General features: G+C 53.4%; 3 protein-coding genes across 3 annotated transcripts; all 3 read left to right on the top strand.

Annotated features, from left to right (window-relative positions):
• The first annotated feature begins 6052 nt into the window (after positions 1-6052).
• LOC34618618 lies at positions 6053-7372 on the top strand. The gene has a single exon (XM_022731939.1). It carries the CDS (start codon positions 6053-6055, stop codon positions 7370-7372), a length of 1320 nt encoding a protein of 439 aa, XP_022590299.1.
• A 4003-nt stretch (positions 7373-11375) lies between these two features.
• On the top strand, positions 11376-13845 carry LOC113146532. Its single transcript, XM_026334134.1, has 3 exons — positions 11376-11718; positions 13098-13270; positions 13516-13845. The coding sequence occupies exons 1-3, from the start codon at positions 11376-11378 to the stop codon at positions 13843-13845; spliced, it is 846 nt and encodes a 281-aa protein (XP_026189919.1).
• A 1900-nt stretch (positions 13846-15745) lies between these two features.
• LOC113146535 (NADH-quinone oxidoreductase subunit I 2-like) lies at positions 15746-19250 on the top strand (the record flags this gene model as incomplete). Its single annotated transcript, XM_026334153.1, has 2 exons — positions 15746-15974; positions 19222-19250. Coding segments are annotated over 2 exons (258 nt in total), but the record flags the coding sequence as incomplete, so codon positions are not given.
• Between the last annotated feature and the right edge of the window lie 117 nt (positions 19251-19367).

A 19367-nucleotide genomic window follows, 5' to 3' on the forward strand; every position in this document is an offset into this window, starting at 1 on the left:
CAGGCAGCAGACGCAGAACCAGCTGTGCTGTGTGGGAGAAGTTTACACATCTTCGACAGGGATTTGCCTTCTGCGTGGAAGATGCAAGCCGAAGGAACCTCAAAAAGAAAGCACTTTTTTTATCTCTGCCATCATCGTCTACTGAGCAAAACGAAAGCACTTTTTTTATCTCTTCTGTCATCTACTGAGCTAAAGAAAGCACTTTTTTTATCTCTGCCATCATCGTCTACTGAGCAAAACGAAAGCACTTTTTTTATCTCTTCTGTCAATTACTGAGCTAAAAGGAAGCACTTTTTTTATCTCTGCCATCATCGTCTACTGAACGCGGTTCCCCCGCTTTTTCAAGGGGAGAAGGGGGGGAAGAGCAACAGCACGCCTCTAGACAGCGCCACACGAAGGGCAGGCAGGCAGGTAGGTAGGTAGGTAGGCAGCAGCGAACAGCAGCAAACGCAACCTTCCGATAGCTAGCAGCAGCAGGTGACTTGTAATACGGCAGCGGCAGCAGCAGCGCTGGAGCGCTTCTTCCCACGCACATGCAAGTAGGTCAAGCGGGAGCTGCGCGACAAGGAGAGGCTTCCCACTGCGTGCAGCTTCAAGAGAGAACCTCAGCCTTCCGCCATGCTGCCGTAGACTTCGCCGCAAAAGGCGTGCAGGGCTGCTTCTCCTGCTGCTGCTTCTTTTAGAACTGGATTTTCGCCGCAGTGAGACGCGGAAGCGACGGGCACCTCGCCACGTAACCTCCAAGACACCAGCGCTGTTGCTGCTAGCAACACCAATTTCGGGAACATCGAGGCTTTCAGTTGCGACGCTCTGCATCATGCAGTGTACACATCGGCACGACACACAAATCGTGCAGTGCTGCTGCTACGGCACCTCATGCCTCGATCTTTCGGCACTTGTATCAGCGCGCGACAAGAAGTAACCCAAGGGTCCCTGCTGCGTGAGGCGTCAAGACTGCTTTGGCACTATGGCTGGAAGGCAGACACCAACAGAGGTCTCTGAGCGGCAAGCTGCTCAGAGACGCCTTTCCAAGGAAACATCTTCAGCCAAAAGGGAGAGGAAAGCTACCCCAGTTGATCCAGCTGCGGCGCCCTTGCGGCAGCCGCTGCTGGCGGGAAGCAGAGTTGGTCTTGTCTCGCGGGGAGCACAGCGTAGCCTGCTTACCTGTGAGGAGACAAGCAGCTCAATGTTCAAGAGCAAAGCGTCCTCCGCAGCAGCAGCAGCTCCATGAGGAAAAGCCAGCACGGCGTGCAAGGAGGAGACGCAAACGTGATAGCAGCAGCGTTTCCCCCTTTCGCCCTTTGCTGTTGCTGCTGCTGCCTCTCTCGATGTGTGGCGATGTTGGGAAGGGGAGCTCCTTGATTTCAACCCCCTGTCCCTCCTGCGGCTGCTGCGCTTGCTGCCTGCACTCGACTCGCTGCCTGCGCTCCTCCCGCTGCGGAGGCTAAAAAGGCTGCTCCTGCTGCTGCTGCTGCTGTGGCTGGTGCTCTCCGTGGTGGGGTGGCCTCTGCCGCGCAAGCCCTTCGCTGCATGCCCTGGCCAAACGGCTGCTTCCGCATGCGAGGCAGCTGGAAAAGATGCAGCAGCGCGAGCAGAGGGGAGGCTGTGGCGGACGGCATCCGGTGCGGGGGGAGGCACTAAGGAGTCGGGGGCAGTCAGACTCCTCCATGCAAGGGAATTCGGCTGGTTGTGCGTTGGAACCCCCATATAAGCGTCTGCGGAGGCAGCTACTGGCCAGTCGGCGAAAAGATCCTCTAATTGCTGCTGCTGCTGCTGTTGTTGTGACACAGCAGCAGCTGCGGGAGCTGCAGCAGCTGCTGCAGTCAGGGGGTCTTGTGTCGGTGGTGTTGGTGCTCCTTCTGCTTCCCAGCCAGCAGCTACTTTGGCCTTATCCTTCCTGTGTCGGCGTCTGCTGCTGCTGCTCTTCTTGCTCCTGCGCTGCTGCTTCTTGCTGCTTTCGCTTGCCCCGCTGTCGCCTCCTTCGAGCCATTTGACTCCTTCCTCCCGCAGCTCATGTTGCTGCTGCTGCTGCTGCTTCTGCTCCTCCTGCTGATGCTTCAGGTCCTCGTCTGCCGCAGCGATCGAATGAAAAAAGCCGACAGACTCTTCCAACTCCTTGCACGCCTGCAGCAGCAGCACTCCAGGAACACACAGACTCGGGGAGTAGCCGCAACAGCGCTAGAGATCAGCTCTCTGCTGCCAATATTGCACTTTCGGCAAGAAGCAGAGGCAAGGTCGATGCTGCGTGTATACCTGCTGCATGCGGGCGTCCTCGAACTCAGCATTCCTCCCTGCAACGCGTTTGATATCGGCGAGGTGTCTGCGCAGACACCCACTGGCAGAGAATCTTCAAAGTGCCCCGCAAGGCGCAACCGCAACAACAACAGCAACCCCTCTCTTCTCCCCCCATCGCACAGAATGCGATATTTTTGAGCGCCACGGATTTCCACACAGAAGACACGGACAGCAGCACATGGAGCCCGCACACGCAGCAGCAGCACGAGGAAGACGCCAGTGTATGGACGGCGCGAAAGCGGCACAAAGAGACAAGCAGCACAGAAAACAAAGGTTTGACCCCAACGAGATATCTCATGTGTAGATGAGGCCACACCCAGCGACACGGGAGGTGCAGAGAAAAACGGATTCATCGGGTGTCTTAGCACGCAGCCCACACGACGACAGACAGCGTGTTCCTGCTGGTTCATCTATGTATAACATATACAGATGCCTGAATAGGGGTGAAACGAAGGACGCCTTGAGGCAGTGAGGCACTGGACGCCCGCAACTTGCAAGCGTCACCCTTCGGCAATCTATGAAACGTTCGCCCATTGCTGCGAAAGCCGCGGCGGGCAGCTTTCTGTTTGGCGCACTTTTCGCACTCCGCCGCTAGTTCCTGGACTTGAGAGGATCGAGGGGCTGCAAAAGGCATGGAATAGCGCAGCACAGAGGCACGCGATGCTTAGAGGCGGGGTGGCAAGGGTCACCACTCGACTGTTGCGCCGTGAACGCGCATGAAGCGTTCGTACAGCGGCTTCATGAGGACGCTTACAATACTGCTGTAGCATCTCCCGGAGCTGCAGGGCGCTGACGAGGGCGAGTTCTGCATCCATGGCAGCGAGCGATGGCTTTGCTCCCCTCGGCCCGGCTGTCCGTACATCTCGTGGCTTGAAGCTCCCCTTAAGGCTGCCGAGCGCTTCTTCTGCCGCGTTCTTCGAAGCGCATCTGAGTGCCGAGACGTCGAGGGAACCCGAGACAAGGCGGCAGTTCGAGTAGTCCGACAGAAGGAAGTTCGGGAGGGGGGAGATGCCCTAGCTGCCACACGCAAATATATGGAGGGCGCATCCAAAGAAGGCCGTCGGCAATGCGTTGCCGCCAAGAGGGCTCACAAAAGTGTGCGGAAGCGCCAGAAGTTGGAGCGGAGAGAGAGGCCCCTAAGGCCCTCCCAGCATGGTGAAGCAGTCCCTGCGGAGGTGCCTTGCTCTATATTCCTAAAACTTCGTGTTTAAATACATTTTTGCAGTGTGGTTTCAAACAGGGAACACAGGAAATGAGCTATTCCCAAATTAGGAGTCGCGTGCGTCGGCCGCCGTGGGGTGATCGTTTGACTGCGAGGTGTCTGTACACCTGAAACACTGGAACAGAGCACCGGCAGCGGTTGCGCTTGAGCTGTGAAAAAGCTTATATTCTAGCTCTCTGTTTTTGGCCGCGCGCAATGAAGCAAGGCCCCCGATACCTCAACGCCCGCAGGAAGTTGATTCGCCTCCTGAGCCTCTCTTGTTGGCGCAGACAACGATAGCACAATTAGCCGAAACGCCGTCATGACTCCTTAGAATCAGCTTTCTTAGCCAGCCAACAGGAGCTTTGCCGTCATTCTTGAGCAAACTCGTGCACTAGAGATGCAAGGCGACGGTGTCGTAAGCAGGCATTCTGCAGCTCCACAGCTAGCTCTAGATCCAAAAATTGTGCACTGGCGATATAAACTTCAGCACAACTTGGATAGAGCTTTCTGATAAGTCTATTGAAGCTTGACGCAAAATCCCTACCACAGTCGCTCGCTCTTTCCCCAAGGGCATGCCACCATACCAACCATTTCCCGCCCTTCCTGTAGGAGGCCCCAATCACGCCTACAGAAACCAGGAATGCTGGAGCTTATGAGCAGTCAGGCTCCTCCCGCCTTATACTGTTTAGATGTTTAAAGTTCAGACAGTAGTTGCCCTTCACTTCTCGTCTGTCACCTTACCTGAGGGACAGACCACAGAGACCCCCTCGAGAGATCCGGCTTAGTGTTTCCTCACGGAAATCCCAAAACGTGAATCAGCTGTACAATCCATTTAAAATGGTATTTAAAAAGGTTTGAAAAGAGCATCTTTCCCACCTCGCGTCCAACCAGAGACTCCCAGGGCTCACGGAGTAGAAGGGCATCAAACAACATGCCGCCTGTGAGGATCAAAAGCAATTATGAGGGCTGCACTCACATTACCAACTAAGCGCGTTCACGAGCTAATAGTGCACATAAAAACGGCTAGCCATGCACTCCAGTGGCACGTGGGGGGTTGAGGTACACCTCTACACGTCCTACCAAGCTAGTTATGTATGACTAACAATTAGTAAGCAACTGACTAACTGTTTTGTTGGTACATGTGTCTTGCGTATTGCAAACTATGGTTTGCGTGACCCTAGATGACGCACTGTTGTGTGCAACTAGCTGTGAATGCTCAAAGTATTTAGAGAGCGCATCTACACGCACGGTAGCTGTACCTATCCCAGTCGCGGACTCTTACAGGCAGGGGCCGAGAACAAGGAAGGGCGAGCGTTCTTCCGAGAAACACTCAATAACCATCTGTTAAGTTTATATTGAGTTTGTAGTCAAGTGCTTTCATTCGGAGACCTCAGATGAAGCGTTACACGGGTAAGTGTGGTGGACAACTGAAGGGGCTTATTTGCTTAATGTGCACCATTCCAAGGAGATCCCATGCAGCATAAAATTCACCTGCTCAAGGCAGCCACGATCGAAAATCCACCTATAGAGGTGCGATTGATCAAAGGCAAGATTGTGAGGGTTTGAAGCTGGAGGATGTCGCGGGCAGATGCCAGTGTGGATGATCTGTGCATGAGTAGTAGACCTGGATGCCTTATTCGCCGTAAATAGGTATATTGTATCGGGTGAACGAGAAAAATTGCCTTGATTGCCCTCTTCGTTTCGTCGCTCCACTCAGAGAAAGGCCCGATAGAGGAAAGAGCATTCGGTCCTGCTTTATCAGGGGCCTCCGTGTATTCTCTCTCCGAAGAAAGGCTTGCACCCCCATGCGAGGAAAAAGAGCATAAACGAGCGTTGGGATGAACGCGTGTGCAGGTTCTCTTGCTTGGGCCAATTTCATCTAAGAATAGTCACTCTCACAGAAGGCCATCACGCCAGCCTTTCTGGTTGTCTTCAAGGCAGAGCAAATATTAGAGGGAGGAGGAAGCAGTGCTTCGTCATTAGCGTTTTTTTTGGAGCCTGCAGCATTACGTGTGCCTGTATCGGTCGTGGTCTACGCATTGCTTCTTTTCTTGGTCTGTCCATGACCCTTCTCAGAGATGCTATTCTTCCCAGTGTCTATTATGCTGATTATTATATATAAGTAAAGCTTTACATGTGGACTAGGGAATTCCTTGATAAGGGTCGGCTGGGTGAGACTGTGAGAGGCATAGCCGCATCGATTGGCTGCCTGTCACCTCCCTGTGTGTGAAATACCTCGCCCACGCACCAAACTTTGGTTTACGAGGCTCTTTTCTATAGAACATAAGGAATCTGTTCTAAGATTTCATTAACTTGGTTTGGAGAGGAGGGTTTCACGCCCAATTTCCCACCGAGGCCTCTGAGGTCGAGTCACTGTCGTCAGTCCTCCGAGAGCGCAAGAAGGCGTCAACGGTTCTATTGTGTTCTTATTATGAATGTCTACGTAGACCACAGAATGGGCTGTCGGGATAAAGATGAACATTTGTAGTCTCAAACCCTTATCCTTTCTATTTTTAATTAAACTCACCCTACTGCCTCTTCCGGGATTGGACGATGCCACACAGCCGTGATCTAGCAGGCGACAGAGCAGGAGAACAGGTGGAACCGAAGCCATGCTTCTGCAGTTGTCCTCGCTGTATCCCTTGCTTTATGTTCTTCCTGACATTTGGAGTTGGCTTGAGCTGCCTTTTCTTCATGACGACCGGGGGGTTGGTCCTCTGCATCCTTCACTGTTCGCTCGGCTGTTTTCTTGTGCTGATCCCTTGTGGAGCTCGCAAAAGCCCTGAGCTGCTATGTGCTATTGTAGCCCTAATCAGCAATTTGGCTTACTTGGCCCTGGTCCTCTCCACCTTGGCATACGCTGTGTACCTGCTGGGACTGAACTCCCTTGCAGAAGACGCAAGATCTCGTACGACTGGAAGTCCCCTACATGAAGCGCTCCTTGATCTTTATGCACGCCAAGGACAATTGGAAACTTCTGGCAGCGATGATAGTGCTGAAGGACCCATGGAAGAACAGTCCCAAGGGTTCTCCAGTGGAGAGCCCCCGATGTCTACGGTGCTTTTAACGTTCAAGACAGTACCTTCCATCGCCATTCCATCAACTTTGGAACCCGATTTACGTAAGCTCGTCGAGCAAGCACTTCCCCAGAGTAAGCCACTACTCTCAAAAAGCAATTCAGCAAAGGCCGCGGGGGAACAGATGCTCAACATTTCACACACAATTGCGGACACTCTGAAGTACGCCCCAAGTCACCCGTATCTGCAGCCTTCCATAGGCTTTAGTGGTGATCAGCTGATTTCTCCGGCACAACAGCACTTCGGGAAGTTTCTACCCAAGGAGCCACCGTCCACCAGTGCCGAGCTTCCTGTCCGAAGTCACAGAGCTTTCTGGTTTCCTCAATTCACAAGGGGTGACTTGAATTGTCTCGAAAAGATGCAATCGGGCACTGGAGAGGTATCCGGTGCAATGCTCCGAGCGCACGTGTTAATGGATTGGGGTTTGTTCTGTGGCTACACCCAGTACAGCGTGGGTGTGTTAAGAAAATGGCCTGTCAGCTGTAAAGCCGACTGTCTCTTTGATAAACTTCAGTTCTCCGGCTACGAGAAACAAGCTGGAGAGGCTGAAGATCAAGGCGCACTCTTTGTAGTGGAGGTAAACACCATGAGCAGAGAACAGGCACTACAGTGTACGGCGTTGGCAGTTGCTACAGCCTGCAGAATAGAGGAGCACCATTTACAGTATGGCGCCATTGGCGCCCTTGCTGTGGCTCTGCTGGGCTGCATTTCCCTTTTCGGATGCGGTCTTTACCGCCTCTCTGAAAGTACAGCGAACATTATGCAGGCCAAACGGAAAGTCCCAAGCAGAAGATAAGAGATTTCAGGTCAGCTAAGCAACGGAAGCTTCCTATTGATAGTTCACAAGAATCCATTCATATCTCAAAGCTTGAGCTGTAGCAAAGTCTGCAGAATGATGAAACCGCGTATTCTCGTGTGAAAAGGTTACCCCCTCTCTCATCGGCCCTTGTCTCTGCGATCCGAAAGCATAGGACGTCCATCACTGTATTTCAAACACACTGCTATACCTATTTTCGTCATGCGGCCTATTTTTGCGCTTTTGCAGTCCCAACAGGCAATTCGAGGGTTTCAGACCAATATGAATCTACTTATGTAGGCGCGCACATCGGGGTTTATTTGCATATGCTTGTACGATGTACCCTGGTATGTATACATGCACCTTCTTCATATATGTTTTGTAAAGGATTAAACGAGCGAAATGCATTGTATCCAGAACTACCCTTGCCAAGCACCAGCCACATTTGCATGGTTTTCTGGGTTGTACACCGAGGCCAATGCGGAATGCTATATCATGGGCTAATACTTGCTGGAGTCCAAAAGAACAACGGAAATCATACATTTTAGCTCTTGAAATACCATGATGCCACCATGTATTGCAGCACAACCTTTTATTTGCTGCTCTTGCAGTAGTCCACCTGAACCTATTTGCTACCGCTCATCTGTGCAAACAGTATTCCCCAGCTTTGCTTGCCTGCTCACTGTGTATTGATCCAAATTATCCAAATGCTAGGAAGACAGTACATATTTGCTGCTGACGGGCCTAGAGAGAGTTTCTTCACCATCCCCCCCTACGCCCCCCCGTGTGGCGTCGCTTTCTTATCTCTATCAACCAAGCTACCAGGGCATTGTAGTCTCAGTAAAAAAGGCATTTGTGAAACAAATGGCTGCTGCCTCGCACAGCACCCTCGTACCTTCGGTACTGATATAGGGACAAAGAATTCTTGAGGCGGGAAAGTAGTTGAAAATCGCATGCAATTGAACGAAGCTCCGTCAAATCCCTACCAAGAAAACACGCCCCATATATGCACAGAAACTATACAGGAAAGGTATTTATTCAAAACACCTCATCTTTCCAAAAACATCATAATTAAGCCAGTAGGATGCGTGTCAGGCAGTTTGGGCAGTGAGTGTTTTGACTAACATGTGCTCAGTTGCACTATATATTTTTACACTTTTCGCACTCTTCACATCTCTAAAGCCGCCATTTGTATAAGCTGAATTTCACAGCTTCATTTCTGGTAGCTTTTTGAAGCGATACGGCATTTACGTGGCGTTTCGTGGTGAAGAACGAGCGGCATACACTCTCAGATAGTGGGACGTTGGCCTGGATAATCGTAATTGAGAAGCGCGCAGACTTCACATCTTTGTAAGTCTATTTTTTCCGGATATTTCAGCAATTTACAGCGCAAAGCCAACGGTGCTGTTTACGCGCTCTTCTTCTACCACCGAAAGGCGCTCGTATCGCTTAAAAAGCAAAAAAGCAACAATTTTCAAGGAAACACTACCATCCCGATACAAATCTAGTACATGATCCGCGGCTCAGCCAAACGGTCTTATCGGTACAGCCGAGTGAAAAGAAGCTAGAGTGTATAGTTCCCATGACGCTTGATGCCTTGCATCTGGCTATGTAGTTGAGAGATTCTACCGTGTCCTCCAAATACGTCGTGTTTTTAAGGTGCTGCATTGTGCTAGGCACTGAGGCAAAGTAGCGGGGATGGCTTGTATGTACGGTAACACATGAGCCGCTTTTAGAAAGCACCTTCTTTTCACGCCAAGGATCCCTGAGGAGAAGCTTTGAAGGGACGCAAAGCGCAGAGTTTTGGGCTGAACAAATCGCAAGCCTGTGAAGGATTTTGGTTCATGGCTTCTTAGAGAGCGGCCTTGATGGGTCCTTGCAGACAGTAATGTCTTCTGATTATGCTGCAGCGTTTTTGTGTACTCAGATATATATGTGTGCCTTGAGTTTCAGAGACACGAACCACGGCTAACTGTGTTGCCTTGCTTCTGAGTACTGTCTGGAAAAGCATGGTTGAATGCACTTTGCCATCGTCCTTGTTGCTGTTCTGATTGTATCGGGAGCACTTGCTGCAACGATGCTGGAGGGTATTTTGTAATCGGTTAAAATGTTCTACACATGGGATATCGTGGAAGTGCTGTGATGGAGGCAAATAGGAACAGCTAGAGAGGCTACACTCTTTTTGTGTTAGATCCGTTGGTGGTCTCGCTCCTTTTATCCTGCACTGCAATGTCGACGCTATGGTTTCTGCCAGTACAGTGCTCTGCCTAATCCCCCGTTCAGAATCCTATGCTTATGCTGGGTGGCTCTTGCAGGAGCTCGTGCACGCTGAAGCGGAGTTATGCATTCTGAATAGCAGATTTCCTCATATTAGTCTGACGCCGAATGCCTTTTTAAAGTGAGCTGCGTTTCAAGCGCCAACGCATCGCCGAGAGGTTGCTGAGAAGCTGAAGAAAGTAGAGGCTTTTTGCGCGTGCTGCGTGATGAAGCGGTGTTTAGCGACATCCATTGGCCCCGAGCCGTCCGGGGCAAGAGGCTTTGGAGCAACCCTCGCCTTTCGGTTTTTGAGTAGCGTATTGTTGTATGTAATACTAGACGAACTTCATCTACGGGATACAGAGGATCTCAAAGGCAGTTCCTATGTACGCCATCCTGCTGCAGACAGCTTGGCTGAAAGCACCGCGAAATCCTCATCTGCGGGCGCGATAACGCTCACCGTTTTGCTCAGCTGGCATAAGGGCAAGAAAGATCGCTCAAGAATGCAGTCTTGCCCTCAGTGCCTTCGCGCTCGGTCAAGAATGCCAAGATCCAATTGTGTTCAACTTCAACAAAGGTGACCAAGAAAATCTTTTCTAAAAGCAGCCCTGGAGCACGAGAATATGCCAATACTTTGGAGTCGACTCGATATTCCTTTGCATAAGGCGATCCATCTGCGAAAGCAACGCTGCAATTCGGACGCTGTAGAAATATCTGGTCAGCTGTGATTCCAATTGCCACTTTAAAATTTTTTTGGTGCAGTGCAATTTCTAGCTAAATGGATTGGGCCCCAGAAAAACACAAGAAACTAGACAGCTGCGGCAGTGCAGAAGAAACTCGGCTGTGCCAGCTTCTCGCCATTCATTGCTCTAAGGATTGAAGAAACGTACCTTGACGAAGGGGTCTTGCCGACGCTTTATCACTGCACTATTCGCTTGCATTTGTATCTTTAAATCCACCATTGCAGGTTTGATGCAATGCATGTGCTTCCTTTCAAAGTGATTAGGCCAGCAGAGCCGATGAGGAGCTCCAGTCTATCTGTCAGAAAAACGTAGTGACAGAGGTAGGGTGCATCCAATCCTTGCCTCTAATTTGCCGAGGTGATGGGAAACCCTTTTGGCACACCGGTAGTTACAGTTTGTGTATCAGGGTCTAAGCTAAACATTTGCCGCTAACTCTGCATTTGCCCTCCAGCTAGCAGGGAGAGAGAGAGCGGCCTGCATGCCAGCTGATGCTCCGTAAAACTAAACCATGCAGTTGTGTGTGCATGCAATTCTGCGCCCTTACTGTTATATCCGCATGCATCTCCTGACAGTGCTCCAGCCAAAAGCAACCCTGGGCTTTTGCGAACCTTTGAACTCCAGCAAAGAAAGGACAAGCCGCTGGCTCTCACAAAATTCGCACTCTAAGTCGCCGAGACTATGGTAACGTGCCTACGGTACCAGCGGCCTGCTGGATCGGCGTCACGTATACGCCTCGTGTAAACTCCCTACATAAAACTGAAGCCAGTTCTCGAAAAATTTAGAGGAAGGAAAGCAAGCCCCCTCCGTGCAACGCAGAGAGTGCGCTCTCGGTCAAGAAATAAAATCCAGAGAGACAAATAAATTACCATGCAGCAGAGCAGTTGTTCAACCCTGCAAAAGCAGGGGTGAACAACAAAAAACGTGAACAGCGTAAATGCCCACTGGGGCAGCGATGCTGGGCACCTCCAGACACTTGAAACAAACGACTTATACGGCTCTTCTCAATGAGAGCTATAAGGCAAGAAAACTCCATCCCCTGCAAGCCGACAGAGCCGCTTTTTCAAAAGCGAGAGCAAGGGAACTCCCCCAGACAGGCCCGCTCCCTAACTGCTCGCTGCTCCGTCGAAAGGAGGGATCTTCACTACCCAGTGTCTCCCGATGGGCAAAACGACGACATGCTGGATAAGCCAGATAGAGAAAAATCGGAGGAGTCTTCTTCGTCCGCGGAAGCAGCAGGTGGAGCGTGTGTAATCCCCAGAAAATCTCTCCCACCGCCTCCTGATGGCGAAGTAGCTCTCTCTCTCCCTCTCACTTCTTTTGTGACTTTAGGAGGAGGCCCCTCTGCAGGCTTCTCTGCAAACGCTGCTCGTCTTCCTCCTCCTCCAAGAGAGATCTTTCTTGGGGGCAGCCGCAGAAGCCGCTCGCTCGCAGTTCCGCTGTAACTCCTGCTGCCGCAGCGCATGCTGCTCGCGGCGGATGTTGTCGGGAAGGAGGGGGTCTCCTCCTGCTCAGCAGGTGCAGCAGAACGCACGAAAGCTGCCGCTGCTTCACTTTCGAGGTGTAACGTCTCCTGAGGCAGTCCTTGCTGCAGTCCGACTTGAAGCCTTGTCTGCGCCTTGCCGCGCAGAGGCTTCCCTTCTCTTGTATCAGGTGTCTGGCGTGGCTGCTGTGCATGTAGCTCAGCCGCTGCATCACCACTGTCGGTGCTGTCTGCTCCTCGTGCCGTCGCTGTAGCTCCTGTAGCTGCTGTAGCTGCTGTGACACTACCAAAGACGCCTCCCGAATAAGCAGAAATGCCATCGGGGAACCCCCCCTCTGCTGGAGGAGGGCTGCTGCTATGGCGGATAGCAAAGTCGCCGTGGCTGTGGCAGTCTTGCGAGACTCGAGCATCATACTTGCTGGGGATGTCATCTGTGGCGCTATTGCCGCAGCTGCTGCTGCTGCTGTGATTGCCACTGGCACTGGCACTGCTGCTGTGACTGCCACTGGCACTGGCACTGCTGCTGCTGTGACTGTCGCTGCCACTGCTGCTGCTGTGACTGCCCCTGCGACTGCTGCTGCGCTCTGCTGTGAAATCAGAGGCGGAGCGAGTGGACGTTCGCACTGCATGGCAGGCGACATTTTTCAAGCTCCCTTCCAAACTTTCCCCACCCCTTCCGCTGGCACTGAAGTCGCTCTGGAAGCGCAGCAGATCCCTTAGAGCGCTGCCACTCGTCTGAGCCGCTGCTGGGGGGTCCATGACTGCCGCGTCTGAAGCTGGGTAGCAGCTGAGACGAGCAGGCTGGCATCTCTCCCTCTCCAGCGCTTCTGCATGCGTTTCGGAGTCTTGAAGATTCGCAAGAAAAGCCGCCGCATCCACCACTGGTGTCGCCTGCACAGGCAATGCTTCCTTCTGACCAAGACAAGCAGCAGCAGCAGTGCAACGCAGCACAAGACGGTGTAGTGCTGTCACAAAAGCTTCCAGAATGACAACATCCTGCTGTTTAAGATTCCCCACAGAAATGCTACTAACGGACAAACGCAGACCTTCATCTGGATGGCGCTGCTGCTGCTGCTGCTGCTGCTGCTCCTTTCCTTGCTGCTGCTGCTGCGTGCATGCAGCAGCAGCATCAGCGGGCTCGCGCAACGCTAGCGCATCCAGGAGCTGCTGCACTGTTGGCGCCGCAGGAATGAGAGGCCCCTCTAGGGAGCCTTCTGTTTCCTCGCTTGCAGCAGAGAGAACGGAGTTGCAGAGAGCAGCAGCACAACTCCCCCGACTGCTATAAGTATCCTTGGAGCTGTTGCTGACTCCCGGCAAATAGCTGCCGCAGTTGTTGCTGCTTTTGCTCGTGCCGGAGCCAGAACTGCTGATTTCCTCGCCACTCCTCGTACTGCTGTTGACGCCTCCCTTACACTGCATGCCAATATACCGCGAATAGCCCCTTACTGTCATCAGAACAAACTCTGCCAGCTGTGCCACGCGGCTGTCTGCTTCCTGCTGCTGCCGCTGCAGCAACTGCTGCAGCAAGTGCTGCTCCCTACGAAGATGGAGGCACATGCCCTTCAGCAAGGCACGCTGCGCTGCAAGACTCTCCAGAAGAAGCGCCTGCTGCTCCCTCTGGAGAGGCTCTCCCCCCTCTGCCTGCGGCTGCATCCTCTCCTCAGTTGCTGAAACATGCCGCTCAATTCGTCGCAGCAGCAGCCGCACAAGCCGCTGCTGCTGCTGCACACCCTCCTCAAAGGCTTGCTCTTCAGAGACTCCCTCGACGCACTGGTCGTCTTCTTCACAGACATGCAGTGGATGCTGCATCCGCTTCTCTTCACGACAATCACAAGTCTCTTGGTGCGCATGCAGACGCTGCCCCTCCTCCAGGAGATTCATCAGTTCTGTCTCCTCCTGCGAATGCAGCTCTCGCCGAAGAACCGCCTGCTGCTCCAGCCGCAGCTCCTGTACCGCACATACGGGGTGCTGCTGCACATCTTCTTCTCTCTTGAGCATGCTCCTCTCCTCTTGAGCCGCTTTGTGCTGCTGCTGCTGCTGTTGTTGTTCCTGCTGCTGCTGTTGTGCAGACAAGTGCTGCTGCAACTCCCCCTTTTGCTGCAAATCTTCGATTTTCTGATCAAGTGCTCGCTGCGCGGCTAGCTGAGCCATCCCTTCTTCAGCCTCAGGATTCTGAGGAGCAAAACGCTGAGACACCCCCGAGCAGGACGGCTGCGATACTGATTCACATGTCGGATGATCTTCTTGCGCTCTCCTCCATGGCTGCCGCAAAGAAGCGTCTGCTGCAATCGCAGAAACGTCGTATAAAAGCTCAGGTTCCCCTAACTCGCGCTGCTGCGCAAGCTCGCCGTTGCCATTGCGATCGCTGCAGCCTCCTGCAGCACTGCCTTCCACGGCAGGCTTGCTGCTCTTCGAAACTTCCTGCAGCAGCAAGAAAAGCAGTCCCTCCAAGTGGTCTTTAAGCTCCTGCAGACAATCCGTCAAAGCAACCTGCTGCTCCCGATCCAACCGCGCATACTGCTTGTCTAGCTGACGTGCGAGCAAAGCGTAACACGCGAGAGATCGCTCTGCATGCAGCCGAAGGCGATCCAGCTTCGCCTCCTGCTGCTTGTCGTGCTGCTGCTGCAGACTCTCCAGCTGCTCCAGCTGCTGCTGCGTCTCAGTAAGCTGTTCTTTCGAATCGCCCCTTGCCGTCTTCACGTTAGGCTGTAACCTTTCCACGAGCAGCTGGCGTTGCTCACAAGTACCCTCCCCTTGCTGCAGCCGCTGCTGCTGCTGCTCCTCCACCCCCTGCTGTTGCTGTTGCAGACTCTCCAGTGCCATTATTTGCACCCGTGCTGCATCTTCGCATACGTTTTGCTGCTGCGCCTCCTGCTGCTGCTTCATCGCTGCCAGCTGCTGCTGCAGCAATTCTACCTGCTGCTGCAGCAATTCCACCTGCTGGGTGCTGCGACGCTGTCCTCTCTGCAGCTCCTGTTGCGCATCCAGAACCCTTTTTTGCAGCTCATCATTCGCGTTTTGGAAAGACAGTGCCTGCTCAAAAAGCTCCTGAGAAAAAAAAGCCGTGCACTCACAGACAAAGCGCCAAAAGTACGAATCCAGCAGCCGCAACAGTCAGTGCGCGAGCTGCATGCGGGCAGTCGTCCTACAGCCCATGCCACACTTGCAGGCGACATCTCGACAAAAAAAACACTACAGCGCTTACCTGAATATGCTGTTGCTGAGTTTCAATCTCACTTCGCAGTCGCTGCACGAGGGAGGCTTCTTCAGCCTCTTCGTGCTGCTGCCGCTGGTGCTCGTACTGACGCTTGCGTGATTCGAGCTCCTGTCTTTGCTGCTGCAGCTGAAACTTCAGCTGCCGTGCAGCCTCCTCTCGAATAGCCAGCTCGTGCTGCTGTTGCTGCACCTCCTTGTGCTCCTGCTGCAGACGCTGCTGCTCCTCCTGCAGACGCTGCTGCTGCTGCTGCAGACGCTGCTCCTGCAGACGTCGCTTTTCTGAAAGCGCATGCTCGCCTTCAGCAAGCTTGCTCTGCTTCCTCCGAAGAGTCTCCTCCTGCTGCTGCAAAAGCTGCTGCTGCAAAAGCTGCTGCTGCTGCTGCATATCCTGCTCCTGCGAACGTCGCTCTGCCTCTACTCGCTGCTGCTCTGCAGCCGACGCTATACGCCGATCCTCACTTTCTAGACGACACTGCAGCTCATCGGCTGCCTGCTGCTGCTGCAAAAGCTGCTGCTGCAGCTGCTGCACTTCGCTGCCACGTTGAAGCAGCTCGCGCTGCTGCCTCTGAAGATCTCTCTGCTGCTGCAGCACAGCCTGCTGTTGCCGCTGCATCTCCTGTCTCTGATGCTTCACATCTGCACGCTCATGCTGCAGCTCCTGCTGCTCGTGCTGCAGTTTCTGCTGCTCGTGCTGCAGTTTCTGCTGCTCGTGCTGCAGCTCCTGCTGCTCTTGCTGCAGTTTCTGCTGCTCTTGCTGCAGTTTCTGCTGCTCTTGCTGCAGCTCCTGCTGCTCGTGCTGCAGTTTCCGCTGCTCTTGCTGCAGCTCCTGCTGCTGCTGCTGGAGCTCCTGCTCCTGCTGCTGAAGCTCCTGCTGCTGCTGCTGAAGCTCCTGCTGCTGCTGCTGATGGTTTCGCTGATCACGCTGAAGCCGTTCGTTCATGCAGTCAAAGTCTCGCTGTTGCTTCTGAAGCTTGTGCTTGTCTTCGCCGAGGCGTCGGAGCTCCTGCTGCAGTTGCCGCTGCTCCCGAAGCAGCTGCTGCTCTGCAGTCTGCAGCTGCTGCTGCTGCTGCTGCTGATGGATCGGGGGATGTTGCTCTGCCTGCTCAGCAACACCAAGAAAGCGTAGAGACGGCAGCTCCTACTGAGCATCTCCAGATACTGCTCCTAAACTGCAAAGAGACTTTCTGTGCAACAGCGCCTGCTGCATCTCTTCAACATGCGTGATGCTTACCAGCAAGTCTTTCAGTCTGTTTGAAAGTCGCTGCACGGCTTCCTCTGCATCCCTCTGCTGCTCTCTCAGCTCCGCTTCGAACCTTTGCTGCTGCTCCTGCTGCTCCATGCGCAGCTGCTGCAACTCCCTTTCTTGCTGCTTGAGCAGCTGCTCGCGTTCGTGTGCCTGCTGCTGGAGGCTTCTCTGCTGCTGCTGAAGGGATTGCTCTCTCTGTTGCAGTTGCTGCTTGTCTGCCTGCAGCAGCAGCAGAGCTGTATCCATGTAGCGTGACTGCGGTCGCTGCGCGCTTTGCTCTTGCAATCGTTGCTGCAACTTCTGCTCCAAGTCTCGATGCTGCTGAGCCTGAAGAAGCTTCTGCTCCTGCAACTGTTGCTGTGTGCTGCGGTGCTGCTGCACGACAAAGACGTAGAGGCATCGCCAAACCTGCGGACGCAGCAGCCGTAGCATGCAGCAACAGCAGCAGTTGTAGAAGCATGCGGCAATAGCAGCAGTTGTAGAAGCATGCTGCAATAGCAGCACTAGAAGTATGCAGCAATAGCAGCACTAGAAGTATGCAGGAACAGCAGCAGTAGAAGCATGCAGCAACAGCAGCAGTAGAAGCATGCAGCAACAGCAGCAGTAGAAGCATGCAGCAACAGCAGCACTAGAAGTATGCAGCAACAGTAGAAGCACGCAGCAACAGCAGCAGTTGTAGAAGCATGCGGCAATAGCAGCAGTTGTAGAAGCATGCTGCAATAGCAGCAGTTGTAGAAGCATGCGGCAGTAGCAGCACTAGTAGCATGCAGCAACAGTAGAAGTATGCAGCAACAGCAGCAACAGTAGAAGCATGCAGCAATAGCAGCAGCAGTAGAAGCATGCAGCAACAGCAGCAACAGTAGAAGCATGCAGCAATAGCAGCACTAGAAGCATGCAGCAATAGCAGCACTAGTATTCAGCAACAGCAGCAGTAGAAGCATGCAGCAATAGCAGCACTAGTATGCAGCGACAGCAGCACTAGAAGCATGCAGCAACAGCAGCAGAAGCATGCAGCAACAGCAGCAGAAGCATGCAGCAACAGCAGCAACAGTAGAAGCATGCAGCAGCATCATTACCACTTCAAGGCTGCACAGAAGGACAAAGAATGCAGCGAAAAAAGAATTTTTTCAGGATGCACGAACCTGATGGAGCAGCCACGAAGAAAGCCGCCTCTCTGGCAGCAGCACAGAAGGAACGAGGGGGAGCAGCAGCAGCTGTTGCTGCTTGGTGCTGCTGGAAAGCAGCAGCAATTGCTGCAAGTGCTGCTGCTGATCGCGCTGTGGAAGCTCCTGCAGGAGGTCTCTAAAGAACGTCTGCAACTCCTGCAGCATGCCTCTGCATGCAGCAGTTGCAACCAGCGTTCTGCTTGCCGCGGCATACACCTCAGCCTTCAGAGTCTTTGCGGCTCCAACCATCTGTCTCTGCTGCTGCATAAGCTGCTCAATGTCTTGCCTCTTCTTCTGCTCCAAAACTAGCTGCTGCTGCATCTCTTTCAGTTGCATCTCTTTCAGTTGCATCTCTTCCATATGCATCTCCTTCATTTGCATCTCCTTCAGTTGCATCTCTTTCAGTTGCATCGCTTTCAGTTGTATCTCTTTCAGTTGCATCTCTTTCAGTTGCATCTCTTTCAGTTGCATCTCTTGCTTTCGCTTCTGTGCGTCTTCGTCTGTAAGGCGCAGCACCGTCTGCTGCTGCCCATGGAGCACGAATGCTGCTGTTGCCGCTGCCGTGGTGTCTGCTGAGGTTGCTGCAGTGGAAACTCGAGTATACACGACTTGTGCATCGAAGGGGCAGCAGCATGGCTGCAGCCAGCGAGGCAGCATATGCCGTTGCTCCTCCGTCAGGAGCTGTTGCTTCCACAGCACAGCGGTGCAAGTGCCTGCATCGGCAGCAGCTTGTTCTTCAAGTTTTGCTGCAAAACTTGAAGAACAAGCTGCTGCTGATGCTGCTGCTGCCGATGCGATGGACGTGCCTTCCACACCGTCAAACGTCTCCCTTGCTGCTGCCTTCGCCATATGCGCGCATGTGAAGAAGCCACCACAAGACGAGCAGAGTAATCGGCAGCCTCTAGCCACTGCATTCGCTGCTAGCACGGCAACAAAGGCAAATGCAGCCTCTTGCAGAAGGTGCTGCTGCTGCTGCTGCTTTGCTGCAGGGAATAATACGTCCCTGCTAGCAAAAATACCCCGCCCCCAAGCTGCATGCTGCAAGTGCTTTGTTGACTTGACTCGAAGGCGAGGCAGCACCGCTGCATGCCGCATGCTACGCCATGCGCTAGGAGCAGCAGATGCTGCCTCCAGCTGCCACTGCTGCTGCTGTAGTTGCTGCTGCAGTTGCTGGGATTGTCTATGCTTTGTACGGGGGGACGGTACAGCAGGATCTGCGATGCCGTCAATTTCCTTCAGGAGATCGACAAATTCTTCTACCGGATACGTGGGTGGTTCGTGTCTGTGCGACGGCTGCTGCTCTTGCTGCTGCTGCTGGTGAAGTTTCTGCTGCTGCTGCTGCAGCCGCTTTCGGGAAAAGCGGCTCGCTGCTAAGCTGACACCCCAAGATGTGTCACTCTCCGACTGCTGTCGCTCCTGGGGATGGTGGTGAGAGTGGTGGGGTTGCTGCTGCTGTCTATGCTGCACGAGACGTCTTCTTTCCCGCCGCCTTTCAGCTGCGCGCATGCCAGCAGCAGGCCGTATTGTTGAGCGTCTGAGAAAGCCTCCAGAGCTATTTTCACTGCTGCTGCTGCTGCTACTACTATGCAGCAGATGCGGTTGCTTCCGCTTATACTTCTTGTAATGAGATCGAGCTTGCGCTCGAGCCAGTAAACCCTCCGCATCTGCAGCACCGACTGCTTGCAGCAGTGAGCGATCCAGCAGCTGCCGTTTCTTGCAGCAGCGGCAGCTGCAACGAGCAGCAGCAGTTGCTGCAGCAGCAGTTGCTGCTGCGGCTGCTGCTGCCGCAAGAGCAGCTGTAGAGGCAGAACGTCGCCTTGAACCAGAAGGGGAAGCCTCTGAAATGCGATTCCAAGAAACGCTGCGACTGCTTCGCTGACTCCTGCGC

The sequence above is a fragment of the Cyclospora cayetanensis genome, unplaced genomic scaffold, assembly GCF_002999335.1.
Source record: "Cyclospora cayetanensis isolate NF1_C8 unplaced genomic scaffold, CcayRef3 CcayRef3_contig_37, whole genome shotgun sequence".
In the NCBI taxonomy this organism is placed as follows: Eukaryota; Apicomplexa; class Conoidasida; order Eucoccidiorida; family Eimeriidae; genus Cyclospora; species Cyclospora cayetanensis.